Source organism: Penaeus vannamei, chromosome 19 (assembly GCF_042767895.1).
Source record: "Penaeus vannamei isolate JL-2024 chromosome 19, ASM4276789v1, whole genome shotgun sequence".
Lineage (NCBI taxonomy): Eukaryota > Metazoa > Arthropoda > Malacostraca > Decapoda > Penaeidae > Penaeus > Penaeus vannamei.
Window position 1 is genome coordinate 8,224,849 of NC_091567.1, and position 19,740 is coordinate 8,244,588.

General features: G+C 35.4%; 2 protein-coding genes across 7 annotated transcripts in view; one reads left to right on the forward strand and one right to left on the reverse strand.

Annotated features, from left to right (window-relative positions):
- The window catches only part of Marf (Mitochondrial assembly regulatory factor), a 29,615-nt gene extending 14,143 nt beyond the window's left edge, over positions 1-15,472 (reverse strand). For 2 of the 5 annotated variants that reach the window (XM_070133831.1, XM_070133827.1), the window contains exons 1-6: positions 15,332-15,472; positions 3,201-3,487; positions 2,976-3,085; positions 2,730-2,840; positions 2,206-2,505; positions 1,552-1,659 (exon numbers count right to left, since the gene is read on the reverse strand). In XM_070133831.1, the coding sequence (XP_069989932.1) occupies positions 1,552-1,659; positions 2,206-2,505; positions 2,730-2,840; positions 2,976-3,085; positions 3,201-3,468 (897 nt within the window). In that variant the 5' untranslated portion in view covers positions 3,469-3,487; positions 15,332-15,472. Of the gene's footprint in view, positions 1-1,551; positions 1,660-2,205; positions 2,506-2,729; positions 2,841-2,975; positions 3,086-3,200; positions 3,488-8,252; positions 8,288-15,258 lie in introns of all 5 variants that reach the window. The other 3 variants (XM_070133829.1, XM_070133828.1, XM_070133830.1) reach the window with 3 other exon arrangements.
- An 11-nt stretch (positions 15,473-15,483) lies between these two features.
- Positions 15,484-17,605, forward strand: LOC138865021 (centromere protein S-like). Of its 2 annotated transcripts, none has more exons than XM_070133834.1 (4): positions 15,484-15,623; positions 16,293-16,450; positions 16,560-16,626; positions 17,187-17,605. In XM_070133834.1, the coding sequence occupies exons 1-4, from the start codon at positions 15,582-15,584 to the stop codon at positions 17,316-17,318; spliced, it is 399 nt and encodes a 132-aa protein (XP_069989935.1). In that variant the 5' UTR covers positions 15,484-15,581; the 3' UTR covers positions 17,319-17,605. The 2 variants fall into 2 exon arrangements, with proteins under 2 accessions (XP_069989935.1, XP_069989936.1); XM_070133835.1 differs by lacking the exon at positions 15,484-15,623 and adding an exon at positions 15,741-15,862.
- The last annotated feature ends 2,135 nt before the right edge of the window (positions 17,606-19,740 follow it).

Here is a 19,740-nt window from a genome sequence, read left to right on the forward strand (position 1 = left end):
GAAGACTACATAAGTGCTTAAGCAGCAACAAGTCAATTATTAGTTCTACCTATCTGTCACCCCTTTTCCTTGATTTTAAAAGTATTCTGATTAATAGTATTAATAACATTATGATAATCATATCATCATCTAACATCATCATCAATATTAAGATATTAAGATACTTGTGGAGCCATCTCTGCGCAAAAGAAATGTACAAAAGAAAACTAATGGAATGGTTCAACTGGTCTTGTGCATGCGCAGGTCTGACTTTAAGCCCAGCCCTACGCTAGATTTTGCACCAAAGTGGAAAGTCTAGGGGATGAGGGGAACTAGCCATAACACGAACAAGTGGGTCCTTTCCTTTGGGTATCTCTGAGCTTTTCATGGTGCAGTTAAATACTTTTGCTTGTAATTCACATAAAGAAATAATCAAATCTAAGTTTCTAAAAAGTCGACAGAAGTTATATTACAGATTTTATGTAAAACATTTAGAGTTCATTATCACAAAGTTTGTTTTTTTATTACTAAAAACAAATAAACAAGAAATGACTAATCTAAAACTGATATCTATACTTGTGTTGACTGCTCATCAGACTAGCGTTAATAATTTTGAATTATAAATCGGTTTCCATTTTTCTTTCTTCAACAAATTATCTGCCATGAAACACGAAACTACGACAAAAACGGAATAAGGCCTTCTGCTCCATGTTGCTCAAACGAGAAGTACTGTGCGGCATTATCTAAACGAGAGGCACATATGTGTGGTCTGGTGTGGCAGTGCTTTTCGCAGTTGAAACACTACACCTGGCTAGGTGTTCTGACACAAGACAGGTCCTAGACGAAGAGAAGGCCACTTGAACCATGCCTTAAGGTATACAGTCTGATTACCTGGCAGAAATGTACTAAGTACCGACTTTTTAAAATTAACTGACCTCTAATTATCACAAAACATATATCAAGGCAGTATGCATAACAGATGAATTATTGAAAAATTCCATGTAAAATGACACTGATTTCATCTACTTATTTGGCTTTTTGATTGCTGCTGTTCATAAAAAGAGCATCCTACTTCTGGAAAATGCTGCTGGAAAAAGGGACTGGCATCTTAAAATGGATATATTTTTTCATCTTTATATAGAGAACACTATTAGTTATCATGAATCCCATTATCAAGGAATTACAGTTCACATGGTTAAATAAATAGCATTAATTTCTAATATGACATCCAGCATTAATGATTTTTCAATAGAAAAACTTTAATGCAAATCAACTGAGCAGAGAAATAAGAAAAAATAAAAATAAAAGAGGACAATTTCTTCAAACACCTTAGAGCTCCCAATGTCAGTCACGAATTGAACAAGCTTACATAAGAGCCACTAATTTCTCAACTATTTATATCCTGATTCCTTGCACTTATACATACATACAGGAGCAAACACACACCTACACAATCTTACTTAGCCCTCTTTAGAGCTTTATATAGAAAAGAACACAAATTTCTTTAAAATACATAAATAAATAAAGAGCTTTTACAGTTATGGGCTATCATTTTTCATCAGATCTACTTACTTCATTCAAAAACTCGGGTTCTGTTGCAGCCATATCCCATCTGTTCTGAAGGATGAATATATTGGGTTTCGAGAGTTTTGAAGACACTTTATGGAAGAAATTCTTCTCCTGTGGAAGTACATAATTGATTAATTCACAGGAACATCATTTCATAAAAATAGATTTTTTCACAATCAAGTTCTATTTTTGCAAAGATAGTCAATCAACATCTCATTGTGTTTGGAGGGCATGACATACTTGCCTTATCCACTGAGATTTTAGCTTATTGACAGTGTTTACACGCAGATGGCTCCACAAGTGCTTAGTCACTACGGAGTCAATTACTAATCCTACCTATGTTATCAGTTAACTCTTTCCCTTGATTTTTGGAAAGACCTTTTTATACTTTTAGTGCTATTAGTATCTTAATAACAATATAATAATTACAGTGTTAATAACACCACATCTGTATCAATACTAATAGCATTAGAAAAATAAAATCCAGGAAAAGGTAAATCAGCTAGGGCTTACTAATTGACTCATTAGTGGCTGAGCACTTGTGGAGCCACCTGTGTGCAATAAAATTCACAAAAATAAGCAGTGAAAAGTACATGAACCCTCAGCCAATAGGTAAATAATTTGGGAAAAAAGACGATAATCTTAAATGAACTGTACCGTGTTCATGAGCGTCGACTCTGAATTGGCAACCAGCACAAACACATCAGCATCTAGGCAATGCTTATCAATCCACTCATCCAGGCTTTCTGATACGTCTATGCCTGGGGAGTCTACCAGTACTACATCATCTCTCAGAAGTGGACACCTAGACTTTGGCCAGTGAATTCGGACAAGTGAAGAGTCACCAAGTCTGTTATTGCAGAGAGCATGTGCAAGCTGACCAATACCCTTCAGGTTCTGCTTCTCTGTAGATCCTTCAGTTGTAAAATATGGCTCATTTGTATCATCACCTTCAACCTACAAAGCAATAAATAAAGCAGGTCTTTACTTTTTTCATACTTTCATAATGGCAAGTAAAATATAATATTCAAATACAGCTTTTCAGGAAAACCTAAAGACTTTCAAACAATAATCAGTACCATAAATTTTCAAAACTGATTAACAAAAGGTAAAAAAATGTACATTACCCATATTTTTGTCTATGCATCTTCAAGAATGTACAATACAGCTGAGCAACTAACCTGTAAAAAGCAGTTGGTTGTGTGGCCAATGCCTGAAGGCAGGATCTTGTCCCCTAACATTGCATTGATTACTGTGCTTTTTCCATTAGATGTTCGACCAAAGAAAGCCACCTGAAATCAGATAATAGGACAGGCACAACAACAAGTCTTTTAAAAAACACTTCAAAACAAACACAGCCATTATCACCCTTCTAAATTCAATTCTATTATATGCATACTGTTCTGGAATGGTTCTGATCTACAAACCTTCATGTGGTCTCTTGCCAGTACTTCCTGTATTCCTGCAACTTTTGAACTGTACAGTTTGAATTCTTGCAATCCCTTTTCATCAATGAGATCTTTATCATTATGTACCCCTGTAGAAACAAAGGATAAAATTAAGCACTGTTATCTGCTTAATATACATTTCCAGCTTCAGTTTAAAACAGGTGTTTACTATAAAATTCAAAAGGTAAAGCATCAACAACTTGCCTTCCAAGAAATGCGTTGTTTCAGCAACATATTCTTCAATCTCCTGATATATATCATTGATCTTCTTCTTAGCTCGCACAAATATCTGTAGAGGTGAGGATGTTGGTGACTCCCTAAGGTGCCGTGCCCCTAACACACCTACTATTGATTCACGGAGAGACATGCCACCCCCCCCTCCGTCTCCAGACCCTCCCTCTCCTGTTGCCCCCCCAAGATACATCTCTCCACCATTCATCATTGATGTCGACCGATTAAGCACACTCGACATGGTACACCAACGCCCTCAACTGAAACAAAAAGAAAATATTAACTAAAGAAAAAAGTTGGAAAAGGTGTCTCAAAACTGAATATTTACAAGTTATAAAATGTATTACTTGATACTGATTTACTAGTGATACATTTTATGCACATTTGTTTCGACCATATTTTTGTAAAATCTACTTTAAGGAATAATCCTCCAGTATCTCCATATATATATATATATATATATATATATATATATATATATATATATATATGGATAGATAGATAGATATGAATATAGATATATGTAAATATGTATATATATACATATATATAAATATACATATATATATAAATATACATATATATATAAATATACATACTTATAAATATACATACATATAAATATCCATACATATATATATATATATATATATATATATATATATATATATATATATATATATATATATGTACAATATGTATATATATTTATATGTATATATATCTATATATATGTATATATATGTATACATATTCATATATATCTATATCTATCTATCTATCTATCTATCTGTATATATCTATATATCTATATATATCTATGTACATATACACATACGCATACACATACATTTACTCATGTACATGTATTGCACATGTACTGTGCATATACGTGTGTTTGTATGTATATATATATATATATATATATATATATATATATATATATATATATATATATATATATATATATATATATATATATAAATATATATATAAATATATATATATAAATATATATATATAAATATATATATATATATATATATATATATGTACATATATGTATATATATATGTATATATATTTATATATATGTATATATATGTATATATATGTATATATATGCATATATATATATGTATATATATGCATATATATGCATATATATGCATATATATGTATATATATATATATATATATATATATATATATATATGTATGTATGTATGTATATATATATACATACATATATATATATATATATATATATATATATATATATATATATATATATATATATATATATGTAGATAGATAGATAGATAGATATAGATATATAATCAATTCCAACAAAACTGATAGACAAAAAGAAAAATAATAAGTAAAAAAATAAGTAAATCTAACTAAATCCACTCTTTATAGGCAGTATATATACTGTTAACCAAGTAGTAAGTGAATATGGAACATGCTGCCACCCTATAATCAAAGAAGGGAAAGGAATAACTTTGAATTTCATTATGAGAAAAGTATAGTCCTAAAATGATAGACTTATAAATGTCACTCAATACGGAATACATGGCAGGCATCTCCTATCACTTAATGTTTATTGTGAATATTGATCCAAAAAAGGGTATAATTCAATATTTTAATGACCATAAATGCCCTGGACATCTACAATAAGATCAATAATAACTTTCTTGCATGTTATACCACAACTGATTCTTTACAAACAGTTAACTAAAATTAACTGCACTTTTGTGAAAACTGGGCGGAGTGGCAGGGGAAGGGGGGTTTTAACCTAATGAATGCAAATGGCATTTATTTTTGCCATGGCAAACCAGTCCCTAGTGCTTGGTATCAAGTATGTACCAAACATAACCAGACTACTCTGTGTTGTATGAGCTAAACAGTTATTCTTTTGTTTGGCCCTGACTGCATTCACTCAAGAGATACAGCCCCTCAAAAGTAGAGTTAAAGACTCTTTTTGCTGCATTTCTTAGATATTGTGTATGATGTAGCCAAAACCGAACTGAACAGGATAAATGTTTAATTCACTTGGACAGTTGACTGAGCTGGCAAGGGGTCTAGTATGGTGTGGGAAATATCTTTCATCATTGGCTTAAAAGCAGAACCACAGAGGCAGGAAGACAGGGCAAAAAGTAAAGTGGTATTCAATGCTAAATAAGATGGATCAGCAGTTTATAAAAACATAGAACAAAATGAAGATCAGTAACAAAACCCAATATTTCAAGAAAATAAAATAATAATGGCAATATCGAACATAAAAAAATAAATACTAAAGAGAGGAGCATTGGTGGCCATGATGTATATAGTAACTGAATATTCATAAATAACACAAAACTGTTAAACTAATAAATCACTGCATTTTACAGTGAATGGAACAATGACAGCCTCATAGGCCATCTATCACTATCTGTTAGATAAAATCATTCCTGTACCTTTTTAATCTAATTTCTAATTGGAAGGCACTTCACTAACTTCAGATTAAAATTCCCATGATCTTAAGGATTTAATAGAGACAAAGGTGCATAATATTCTAATTAATGCTTCACATCATCCAACACTTTAATCTATCTGCATAAAAAAATAAATAAATAAATAAATTCCCACTTTACCAAGAGGAAATTCCAAAATCCGAGGAAACAAGGTTTTAGGCATTGCTATAGAGTATATGTGATATTTCTTTCAACAATTTTGGTCAATGGATAAATGCGAAATATAAAATTGATTTATTATCTTTTTTTTTTTAATAACTTCATTGTTTATTATTCAAATGATGTGAAACTTGGTGATGTTTATCACTGCAAATATATACATATTATATACATATCATATATATATAAATATATATATATATATATATAAATATATATATATAAATAAATAAATAAATATATATATAAAACATTTAAAAATCATGAAAATCAGATCATGATTGCCAAACTTTGTTCTTGAGGACGACAGCCCCCTTAATGCAATCACCTATAATAAAAATTTCAAATTATTTCGTACTGTTAGGTTTAAATTTCTCTAAGAGTAGCACTGCAGAATAAAAATGGTCCACTGTTTTATAAGACGAAACTTGTCGACCTGCCATTAGGAATATTTGCTCTTTTTCAGAGCTTTGTAGTGCAATATAATTACAATTACTGTAAAACTCTCCTTAGTAATAAAGGTTTTAGCATTGTAATATTTCTGACTACAAGAATACCTTCCTTTGCAAGTACATTAACTGCTGATAAGTACTGGTATAATAATATATTCGTATAACATCATGCTTAAAAAATCATTAATCTGGACACCTGTCTTATCTGTCCTTAGCCAGATTAATGAGTGCTCATGAGACCTTGCTGGAGATGCAAGAAATGTAGACTCTATGGAGCCCTTGTATTCTGATACTTTCACTGGGGCATAATTAACCCAACGCCACCAGGAACGGCATGTACACACATATCATTCCCGGTGGCAAGTGGTTAACCCAATGCTACCAGGTATGGCATATATGTACATGCCATTCCCACAGTAAACTTAGTTTATCAATTGTCTTTACATAAAGATGGCTCCAAAGGTCACCAATGATCCAATTAGGAGTACTACCTATCTCACCTGTTTACCCTTTTCCTTGAATTTCAGAAATATTTTCTGGGATCTTATATTGCTGATAATAATGTCAATAACACTATAATAATCATAATGCATGTAATAATAATAGCATCAATATTAGTAGCATCAGTAAGAGATATTTTCACATAAACTCAATAAAAGGTGTAATCAGGTAATGTCACAAGGTCTACTAATGGACTCCTTTGTGGCTAAGCACTTGTGGAGACATCTATGTGCAGAGACATGTCACAAAACAATACTACAGTCAGCACTGCATTTCCCTAGTTATGCTGGGTTTAAATTAAACTATAAATCAATGTAATTGTTTAACATAAGAAGGGATAAACCTAAACCAAAATCAACACCAACATTTAATTGAAGACTAACATATGAAGGAAATACTTTATAACGTCAAGTTCCAACTGCAAAATTGGTAAGGATACTTTTTATGCTGCTGTTTGTCTTAACCCAATGATGTCAGGTTATGACACTCTCTACTGTTTTCTTTAGTGAATTTTATTTGTACATAGAAGGCTCCACAAGTGTTCAGCCACCAAAAAGTCAATGAGTAAGCATTTGTGTCCTCAGCTGATTTCACCTTTTTTGGAGATTTCTGGAAAAATATTTTGTCTATTGCTATCAATATCAATGTTATTATTTTTGTTGACATTACGATTATCATACTATCATTAACAATACTGATAGCAATAATAAATAAAGAAGAATCTTTCCAGAAATTAAGGAAAAGGGTAAACAGGTAGATGAAACTAGTAATTGACTCCTTGCAAGATGACATGATGGACACAGCATCATCTGACAGAATTATTCAACAGAATTTATCTTTTTAACAAAAATTGAATAAAAGACGATGAGAGAGGCAAACCTTATTTGTGTAGACAATGGGTAATGAAACCATAAACTGTATGAATAATGAAAGATATTCTGGTATCAATATTTGCTTTAGCACAAATACTTTCAATCCCTTCCTACCTGGAAAGGAACTCACAAGAAATGTATTAATACCAACATCTAGCTTCTGTTTATATATGAGATGTAACAGGGAAATAAGTGGAAAAGTAGGCCTATACACATATAACCACCTTTGTCCTTCAAAAATTGATAACTTGCACAACTAGAAATGATTTTTAAACAGATGCAACATTACAAATAGATAAATAAATAAATAAATAAATAAATAAACAAAGAAATAAATACGTATTATGCCATTCATCTTTATCATGAAGTGGTCCTTGAACAGCTAAAACACTTTTCCTGAACAACAAAACTCCAGTGCATTCATGTTTATTACCTGGATTCATTAACCCATTGTACCAGGGTGACATGTATATGATCATGAAGACAACTAGGTAAATACCAGTCATTGGTTATTTCATATCCTACCTGGTGTTTGGGATGCATTTTGTCCTTGTGAGTAACTGTGAACAATTTAAATACTAGTGTCAATAAGTTAGTAAAACCACATCTATTAGAAATTTGAAGTATATTATAAAACTACTGTTTTCTTCTTAAATCAAAGATATCAAACCTGTCCTCGAGCATATTCAAAGAAAATCAATGGCACAATATAGTCCATAGAAGCACACACCCACTAACCCAAGAGATTAAATTGATAATATGAGAGAAAGATGTAAAAAAAAAAAATAGTAAAAAAAAATTGCAAACAAAGAACCTTCCAATAGTGTAATAGATAATTATTTGAAACCAATGTAATTTGAGTACAGTAGATAGCTGCTGTGGTAGCTATATATTGGCAAAAGTATGTGCATGTATCTTTTTCTCATTTCTGCATGCCAACTGCAAAATAGCAGTTACCAGTTTGTGACTTGGTGCCGTGATAGTTTCATCAGAAAACACCTCCTCAAATAAAAATACATTGCTGTTAGTTCGGTGGAAGAAAAAAATAAAAATTAAATAAAAATTAAAAAATACATATAATAATAATAATTTCATGCTAAACCTCGGCAAAGTTAATTTCAATATCCTGCCTTTAGACTTACAATACAGTTTTGTGGTAAAAAGCTATACAGTGATTTAAAGATGTTTTCAGGCTAGCATTTTTTTTTTTTCTTTTTTTTTAATGTAAGGCAAATTCGCAATGCCCCACTTTAAAGGTTAAGTATTTCTGACAAGATATGACAGGTTTATAGTTGCTACTTGTAAATCTTTATTCCCAGGTGTAATATATATATATATATATATATATATATATATATGGTTACTTGTTCCCTAAAGATGTATGATTACTGGTTATGGATAATCTATTGACTGGTACAATTTTAATCAGTGCTACACTTCCCCTTAGACTGCCTATAAGCAGCTCACTGAGTTCAAAACATTTTGATATGTTACATATATATATATGTACATACATACACAAATACACTAACATACATAGATAAACAAAGTGATGGCCACACCAAATAACAGTCAGCTCACCAAGCAACAATTCATGTCGAGTGTTGCCACAACTCCATTCACAGTGTGCTGGACTTCAAAATTAAGCCAGTTACTCTAGATTTTTTGTTACTTCCAATAATCATTAAACAGAGTTCCATAAAACGGAGTTATGAGTGTAGTTATTTTCTCATAAGTATGACATGAATATTGGTTTTGGTAAAGGTTTACAACAAGGCCACACCTGTCAGAGACTAAGTCCCCAACTCCACTCAACAATGTTGTGGGATTCTGTGGGTAAATGGGGGTTGTGTGTGTGCTCATACCAGGCATTTTAAAGAGCAAAAGAAGGTGGAAAAGTAAGAACTCAAGCCAAGAAGTCCCCAACTCCACTCAACAATGTTGGGGGATTCTGTGGGGAAATGGGGGTTGTGTGTGGGGGGGCGATTTTGCTCATACCAGGCATTTTAAAGAGCAAAAGAAGGTGGAAAAGTAAGAACTCAAGCCAAGAACTGCATTTCATATGATGAAGAGATTGGAAAATAGATTCAACACTGTGTTGTCTGAACAAAAAAGCAAATGAACCCTATCAAAAATGCACAAACAATCTGAAAGATTACCGTGTGAACCAAAAACATTCCTAACCTGACTCTTCCCAGTTGCTGCATTTCCCTATCGGGGGCTCTACTCCAGGATCCCCTCCCAGCTCTGGCCCCAGACCCTCTGAGGGTCTGGGGGCAGAGTATTCGTAGGATGGTTTAGGGTATAGGGAAGAGATACTGGGAGAGATGCAGAAACATCTTGTGAAGATGGTGGGGGAGCAAAGCAAAGGACTGTTTTGGAATAAGTTGAGAGAGAAAAACCTCGTTGTCATGCTTATCAGGCCTAATGTAGAGTGAGGCCTAGTTTGAACATGAGGACTGCTACCTCACATTTGAGCTTATAGGCAGGGTAGTTCCTATAAAATACATTATGGGATTCTCCACAATTGGCACATATACAAGACTGAGCAGGGCAATTTGAACAGTCATGACCAGGTTGGGCACCCAAGAGGGCAGTGGGCTGTGGAGCAACAGTGTTTGGCTGGGTGGCCAAAACAGCAACATTTCTGACACTGACAAGGAAGGTGTCAATATGATTGGACATGGTAGGACAATCCAACAATATAAACTTCATGGGGGAGGTCATGTCTACGGAAGCTAATCTTGGCAATACTGACATGAGACTTATGCTGGCCACTAGGAGGAATTGTGTAACACTGTCCTACCACTGCATCATAATCAGCAAAACAGGTAAGTAGGTCATATTCAGTCTGACCAGTCCTTTTGTAGATAGAACAAGTATTAGGGGAGATAGAAACAGTTTCAGTACAAGTATTAAGAGAAAGATGAGGTTTGGCAGGAAAGAGTTTGCATGAGCTTGGAATTCAGATGTAACTGTGTCAAGGCATAAACGACTATGAAAGGTAACCTTGCCTACTTGTTTTTGGAGGCACTGTTGAAAGAGAAGGGTATTATCAGAATAGGGGGCTGTGGGGGGGATCACAAAGAATCGTTCTAATTTGGCTGGGCCACAGAAAGTTCACAAAAAGTTTGCAGAGGTAGAGGTAGTAGAAGGACGAGGGTGAGAGGAAGATGGGGTGGTGTGAAGTGGAGTAGTTTTGTAGGGGGGGGGGGGATAATAAGGATAAAGAAGAGTTATAAGGGAAAAGGAGGTAGACATTGAAGAGGACTTTGTAGTAGGAGATGGAGAGGAGTGTTCAGAGAGAGGAGAGGGTGCATTCTGGAGGTTGAGTAATAACCTGGGTGGGTATTTTGGAATGGAGCCTTAATGCCCCTATTAAGGATAAAGAATCATTATTAGCCATGGTGAATCTGAATAAAACGGGGAAAAGAAACGGTCTACCCCTCAGGGTCTCTGTAAGGGCTAAGAACTAGGCAATTAACCAAGAATATACTGTGCCCATTGCTCCCAGAGGTGGTTCATGACTGACACAAAGCCAGCCTTTCATCCTTTCAGCATGGCTCTCACACCATAGGAATGGGATAGAAGAAGGGGATGAAGAAGATAAGGAAGAGGAGAGGGGAGAAGAAAAGACCAAATAAAATTAGTTGAGGCCAGGGATGGGCCTTGGTCTCCGTACCCTAAGCCCTCCCACAACAACGAGCAAGGTATTGGGAGGGTCCAGAGACTAAGTCCTAAAACCAGGGTATCATCCGAACCCAAAATACTAACCTAACATTTCCTACCTTCTATTTATTGCCTAGACTAACAGACGGGGAAACCTCTCTATAACCCCAATTTATTAGCACTTCATGCCAACTTATAGATAACGAACATTAAGACCTCTGGCGACGTCAGGGTGTTGTGGACTTGGTCTCTGAGCAGTGATATACAGTGGATATTTTTGTTATTTACCAATAAATATGAAGCTGCTTCAGCTTAAACTATATTGTTTCATACCCTACTTCTTATACTCTATAAAGTGGTGGTGTCCATTTCCCTCTATTTCTGTTTGTCACTCTCAGTAACAGCCAAACAATGTTAACCTGATAAATTTTTTTGATAATTGTTAGTGACAGCAACAGCCCCTCACAGAGACTAAATACAAGAAAATTGATATTTTTCTGCAGGAAATCTAATGATTTAATTGATTCTTGGTGTTGTTTTTTCTGTGAATTAATAGTTGAGGAGATCGAGTACCATTTCTCCACTGACAATCTTGATTTGTTAGTCCCAATAGCAGGGGAGGGCATGAAAAATATCAGGTAAATTGCAGGGTAAAACAGGCTTAAATATGATGAATTGAGAACAAAAATGTGTGGAACCAGCACAAAAAACGCTTATAATAGGCCAATGAACCTATACGGACACACCCGCCATTTTTGAAATTCTATGGACTGATGCACCAAAATTCAAAAACTCTATGGGAACCCAACATTTCAGCAAAATCTATAGAAATTCACACATTCCATACCCCCCAAAGAACGTACTGACCAATAAACCAACCAAATCTAACAATTTTAATTACAGTGATTAGGTGTGCCCTTCGGGAGGGTTGGTGGGGCCTCCACCCCCAAACACCCCGAGAAACATTCTCAATAAATCAACAGAAGATAAAAATCAGGGTTACAGTAAAAAAAGTATATGGTATTATTACCTTGGCTTAAACTAAGACACTTTTCATCTAATGCATAATGTGCATAAATTGAAAATAAAGGAGATACAAAACAGAAGAGACGACTGACCCGTCATTTTCTAAGCTCTTCGCCATGTTGACATCGCGAATGTAAACAAAACTATACCTAGTTAACTCACTCCTGCAACCTTTCAATGTAATGTAATTACTATGAGCTTGTGAAGACAATTATTTTATAACTTTCAATGTCTGATTTTAGTAATTCATGTATTCAATGCATTCCTTTATTCTTAATAAACTTTCTTTTTACGTGTTCTGATAGTTTTACGCTATTCTTTACAAAAATCTAATGTGCATTTGCCCTTCTCACTGGGACTTTCAAGACCTCATGACTGCCTTTCTTTGACAAAATGCCGGTGAGGAATGTTTTGTTTTCCGTGTTGCATCCATTCCGGGTCCTTCGTAAAAAAAAAATATAGTGGCTATGCAGAAGAAACCGACTTAGTAACTATGACAGTTTGATATGTGAACCCATAAAGTACCCTAAAGTGCCAGAAAAAGTGATTAGAAACCAAGCTATCCAGAAAATAGATAGAAGTGACAGAGTTTGATACCTCAAGATATACAGGTGTTTGGTTTACTCTTTAAGGTATGTATGCAGCTCTATCTTGCTGTGCATACCAAGGTGAAAAGAATGTTTCCTAGGGGGTGTTGGGAGGCTAAGATCCCCATCAACATTCCCCTCGGGCAGTGCCCGAAGGGCATGCCTAGTTACGGCAAATTAGATTGTTGAATAGAGTTTGTGACAAGGAATTAGGTGTGCTTTATTGGTCAGGACATATTGGGTGGTATAAATTCCTGTAGAATTTACTGAAAGGTGGGTTGGATTCCCTTATTATTATTTTTTTTTTTTTTCTATTTACTATTATTATTATTATTATTATTTATTTATTTATTTATTTTTTAAGTTGGAACATTGGTCAGTAGACTTTCAAAAATGTGGACAAGTCCATAGTTTCATTAGCTAATCTTAAGCGTTTTTTGTGCTGGTTTTATGCATTTCTGTTTCAGGTTGTTCGTATTTCAGCATGTTTTACCCCTTAATTTCCTGATATACTTCATGCCCTCCTTGGCTATCGGGACTTAACACATTAAGATCGTCAGCTGTAATTGCTGCGGAAATGATCATCAGATTCTTTCTCATCATACAAGAATAAATCTGATCATATAAATATTGTCTAGGAAGTCCCGATTATCATAAATGATAAAATAACCACATTCTCTTCACTTTGGTACGTATGCCAAGATAGAGCTGCATTCACACTGTAAAATAATAAACCTAATACCTTTGTGTCTGGAAATGTCAAACTTTTGTTTCTTTCTACCATGTGGATTGCTTCAATTTTTTTTTTTTTCGGCATTTGGGCTTGATGGGCTCAGGTATTAAACTGGGATGGTTACTAAAGTCTATATTTTCTTCACTGCCACTGTATAGTCTAAGGAATTGCTCAGAATCAACACGTGTTCTGCCAGGAAATGACCAGCTCCAAACTGTCAAACCTCGCAGCTGGGGATTGAAAGTGTGAAACGCATGATGTGCAGATAATTCTAATCAAGAGTATAGATAAATCTTAAAACAAGTAATTGCAGTATAATAATATCAATAATTAGCCAAATATTGTTCTGACAAGTGTATATTAACATGAGCTACGTTGGATATTGCAGTAATGAGTTATGCGGTCAGTGTTGTGTTATTTGTGGCAAGATAAACAAGATGAGCGACTTAGAATCTGAGCGGTGATATGAAAGGTATATTTTTGTCATTTAGTGATGACTATGAGGCTGCTGCAGCTTAACTATATTGTATCCTATTCTATTTATTCTGCTCTACAAGATGGCGGTATCCATTTCAATCAATCATCGTTATAAGTAACTTATACCATTTTGGTGAACAATTTTGGATATATTTGGTAGGAAGAGCCACTGGCTGTACATATTTCAAAGAAAGCATAAGAGGGGAATCCACAGTCCCCACCTGGATAACAAACAATACAGGCTTGATTTAACTTATGGCTTTGCACAGGTTAGGAGTAGAGTTTACACTTTTGTCAATCCTATATTTTTCACCAAGAACAAGGACTTTGTCATGGCATTACATTTCCTGCAAAAGTTATTCTGCAGCTGTATTGGTAAATATTAATGAAATATATTATTTCTAATATGTATAATTACACGTGTGTGTGCATATGCATGTGTGTGCATGTGTGCGCACGTGTGTGTGCGTGTGTACATGTACATGTGCTTGTACGCCTGTGTATGTGTCCATATGAGTGTGTGCATGTGTATGTGTTCCTGTCATAATTATTACATTGGATTATACTCCCCAAAAGAAAAGAAAAGAAGAAAAAATCTGCGTGCCCACATTCAGTGTTTCTCTAAGGGTATTGGCTGGATGGATAGACTTTCTGGGGGTGCAAAGTTTTGTGTCTATGAATCACCAATTCGAAAGGTTTTACCAGAAGCAAAAATCTCTGCTCAACTTCTCCCGTGCGAAGCGCAGTGCCTTGGAAGAGCAGTCAGCCGCAAAGGCAATTCTGGCACCTCGCCAAACTGTGGTGCCCCTACAGAAGACCCACTCACGCAATCCAACCTAATGCTCTCATTCATCCATACCTCTATGCTCGAAAACTAGTTAAATCAATGCACATTCATATGATTCTTATCCGGCGTTTGTTATGAACTCAGCGAACTGCCTGTAAGCAGTCTTGGGCGAGGCGCTGAACTCGCCCTCAGTCTCTCTTTTTGGCTGGATTTCACGTCCCAGAGTGTCTGACAGCTGTACCGAATACTTACCGCCTTTACACTGAAACTGTTATAAACCTAAGTACCCCATGAGCACTAACTGGCAATCGCACCTAGTACTGACCGTAACTTTTCGCTCAAGCAGACTAGAAGAAAACATATGATCCCATGAGAAGCAGCGAGGACAAACGTGCACCTTTTCAGCGCCTTCTTCGTCCACTTCGCTACCAGTCCCTATCTTCGGGATCTATAAATTCCCCTTTCGCCGCCCGCCCTTCCACCTCGCCCTCGGTGCCCTGGGCGCAGGTCCTTTCTAGAGGACCCGAGGCGGGCGTTGTCCTGGCGCGCGCTTCATGCGGGCGGCCAGCTGATCCATGGCGGCCGAGGACGAGGCGGTCGACTTGAACCGCGCCCAGGTGAGGCTCTGGGCGCTGCGGGAGGCACTGCGGGTGCCCGGGGCACTGCCACACGGCTCGGGGAGTCTCGTCAGAGGGCTTTTCCCTTGGCGTCGGTCCTGTGAAGGCAGGTAATTCGCCCTTGCGTGGCAGGTCAACCGAGGCAACGGCTGCCTGTTGTTCAAGCACCTTGTGCTTCAGGACAGTCAGGAATGTGAAAGCAAGGAGAAATGACAGTGTAGCTTTTGATGATTCTCTGTGTATGTGTGGGAGGGTGTCTGTCTGTCTGTCCCTCTGTCTGTTCCTCTGTCTCTGCCTGTCTATCGGCCCGTCTCAGGGTGTGCTTGTTCGACCACGTAGGCGAACCAGTATTAAGTATTATTGTTTTATTTTAGTGAAATATCAAGATCAGTTTCCAGGAACAGATTAATCACAGCCCCAACATTGATTCATAGAGTTCTGCTGTGTATTTCTTATGATAATTATTATTATTACTTTAGCCCACAAAGTTACATTACACAATGATTTTAAACATTTTTCATTGTAGATTACTTCAACTCGAGAGTAAGATACATTGATATTACTATTTTCACACCTTAGACTATGAAGTATGGTAATTCTTTCAGTAACATTTTAAGACAAGCCACTCATTCAGAACCAAACATCCAGCCATGATAATGACTCTTGCAGGCGCTGAAGGCAGCCATTCATTTCACTGTTGGGAGGACCTGTGAGGAAGTTGGAGCTGAGCTTGGGCTGTCTTTCACAAAGCATGTCATTGCAACTTTGTCTGAGATTACTTGCCGACAGCTGCAGACCTACACATCTGACCTAGAGGCTTTTGCAAAGTGAGGAATACATAGTTTTGATCATGATAAAAAAGTGCTGTTTATAAAAAAAAGGAATTGTAATTGAATTTTTCCGCAGATGGCAATAATAACTAAGATTTTTTTCCAGACATGCTCGCAGAACCACAATTAATTGTGATGATGTAAAACTCCTTGTCCGTCGAAATAGCCATCTGGTGAGATATATTTTTTTCCTCAATATTCAACTTGTGTAGTGTTTTAACTAAAGATTTTTCCTAAATGTTCAATTCATTCTATTTTTTTTTTTTCATAAATTGATGGAGAGTCCTGAAGCATCTTAAATGGAAATATTCAGAATGTGTATCATTTCACTTAGTGTAAAATCTTTATATTAAAAAAAATTGAGGCTGTATTAATTTCTTTGAGAAAAAAAGTATATCTTGCATATATGTCTGAACTTTTGAAAGAAATCAATTCAGTCCAAAACACGAAGTCAGTGGTTGAATTTTATTGGACAAAATTTATTTTATGCTGCCAAAAAGCAGAAAATAATTAGATGCATGAAAATAGAAGCTTTCACCTTTATACTTAACAAAGCCTTGAGCAAAAAGCTCTCCTGATACAGATTTCCAAATGTTTTTGTCATACCTTTTAATTATGTGAATAAATATTTTTGAAGCATTTGTCATATCAAATAATTCCAAATTTAGTTGAGGTATTGCTTTTTACTTCAGAAATTTTCTTGAGAAATCTAAAGGTTACATAACTCTTGTAGGCTGATCACATGAAAGAAATGGCAGACAACTTGGAAGAAGCTGGAGGAAAAAAAGAGCGGAAGAAGCGCGGAAGAAAACCTAAAACCTCAGTTACAGCCGAAACTTCTAAAGAAGAACATGAAGCAGAATGATATTCTCAAGATGTTATTTATTTAGATATTTGCGACTTAAAGAGATATTCCATACCTTGTAAATGTTTGAATTACAGGTTTCTTTATACAGAGGCCTTTAGAAACCACACTGTATAAAAAGTTGATTTTGTCTGTAATTCATTTGCTAGGAATGGTAAAAAGGAATAATCAGTAAAGGTGTCTATGGCAATCTCATGAACAATTATATACCCATACAAATTTTATATTACCTGTGATATTGTGAACTAGTTCCAGATTCCTTTACTATTAAACTATTTATACTTTGAGATCCATTGATTTTTTATCTTTTATATATTGATAAATTCAGACATACATGTACCCAAATATACCTAAATACTTCTCCTAGTGTGTGAGAGAGAGTGCTGCCCAAGGAATAGGCATGACATTTTAAGGTCTAATGTTTAGTGCATTTATTTGTCTTAACTGTTGACCATTATTCAAGGTCTATGTACGCCATGAGAAATGAATACTGAAGTGCTAGGACAGATAAACAGGGAAACTAAATAGTTTTACAGAAACTGTGCATTAGGAGATCAGGGATTTAGTGGCACTCAGATATATTTGCACAGATGGATACACAATGATATTGTGGTCAAAATCTGGATTAAATACATTAATCTCAATTCTAAAACCAGGGTTGCATAAACATTATATTGCCTAAATATTCTTCATACTTTGTTCGTACTAGTATATGGTCCATTCCATTTTACTGGACTGAGAGGTTTAACCTTCCTACAGTAGGTAAAAACCTCCTCCCTAGTGGGGCCATAAAATGATCTTAACAGATAAGCTTGTCTGTCTTAGCACGAGTGATAAGGATAACAAGCATAGTTTACAAGTGGCTGAATACCTTAGGAATAAAAAAAAATTAAAGACCATACTTTGGTGCACTGTCTCAGATACTAAAGTACTGGAAGACTTGTTCCCACTGTAAGTTCAATTTCTAGAAGCTAGCTTTAAGCTAAAGAAGCCTCAGGGCTATAGCCTTCACTTTGTCCACAGAGATCTTTAACCTTATTCAGCAGCTCCCCAATTCCTTGCTTGTTGTTGTGGAGGGGGGGGGGGTAGGAGACAGAGTCCCAATGTAGGGGATCACCCCTACCTTGGACCCCAGCCCTTGTCTCAACTAATTTTGCTTTGTCTTTCTTCCCCTTTCCTCTTCCTTTTCTTCATCCCCTTCTGTCTTGCTGAAAGGATGAAAGGCTAGCTCTGTGGATCTAGCATATTTTGCCATAATTGTTAACTCAATTTTACCATTTTTGCCACAATATTTTATCATAGTGCTGAATGACCTTTCCTTTTCCCTCAAGCCTCACCGTGTCACTATATTTTGAATATGCTATTCATGACAGATGTTGATACAGTAGACATTTTTTAATAGATAATAATTATTCAGCATCATTTTTCAGTTCACATGATGATGGACTCTTATGAAATGCTTCCGTGGGATGATCTTGCAATGCTGTGAGTTTGGGATCTCGAGATTATTGATCCATTACTATCATGAAGCTCTACATACACAGACTCCATAGTAATCCTTGACAGCTTCCATCAATCCTCTCATCTTTATAGGCAAGGCAATACATAGTATGGAAAGGTGTGTAATCATTAACTGGGTTCCTAGCTACAATGGCTTATCCAGGAATAAGTTAAACAATAGGTTTATTGATTCAGGTACTGAAAACGCTTATAGAACATCTAGTAGAGACCTCTTAAGATAGGGGACAGCCTGCAGGACAATCATCAGTCACGATGCTACATGTGTGCTAAGTAAATCCCTTCAGGGCCTATGTAGAGATGGAGATATTTAAAGGGTTAGACAAGGCTATCTCTGTGTGTGGTGAATTATGAACCAAATTAAAGATGAGAAAGGTTGCAATGAATATTGTAAAAACAAATTTCACTTGCCCTACCATAGGAGTAGCTGTCCTAAGATTGAGACAAATCAACCATTACTGCTGGGCTGGTAAGGTAGTTAAACTCATTCCCAGTAAGGAAGGTCTATGTTGGTAAACTCTGTGCATTTAAAAGTCAGGAACAAGCTAGTCTGTAAAACTCACTGAACTAATGTGAAAAAGAGAAAATTATGTAGGTCCCCCAGCATTTACAAAACATTTAAACCCATCTGTATCCTTGGAAGAAGTGTATATATTTAACCAGGACATAAGCACTAATCATTTACCAGCATTGTTGAAGAAAAGTGAAAATATTTAAGGTGACTAGAATTGTCCAGTAATACTTCTTGGTTTCTTACAGTACTAGTCTATTAAGACTTTTCATTTGTGATTTCATAGTTTATTTTGTCTTTTTAATCAGGATAATACTTCAATTTGAACTTCTGTAATAAGATATGAACTATCTGTATTTTGATGCTTCCATATACAGAGTAAGATAATTTGGA

Coding starts and splice junctions, on each gene's coding strand:
- LOC138865021 (XM_070133834.1), top strand. CDS start 15,582: ATGGCGGCCGAGGACGAGGCGGTCGACTTGAACCGCGCCCAG. Junction 16,451..16,559: donor GACCTAGAGGCTTTTGCAAA/GTGAGGAATACA, acceptor ATTTTTTTCCAG/ACATGCTCGCAGAACCACAA. Junction 16,627..17,186: donor TCCGTCGAAATAGCCATCTG/GTGAGATATATT, acceptor TAACTCTTGTAG/GCTGATCACATGAAAGAAAT.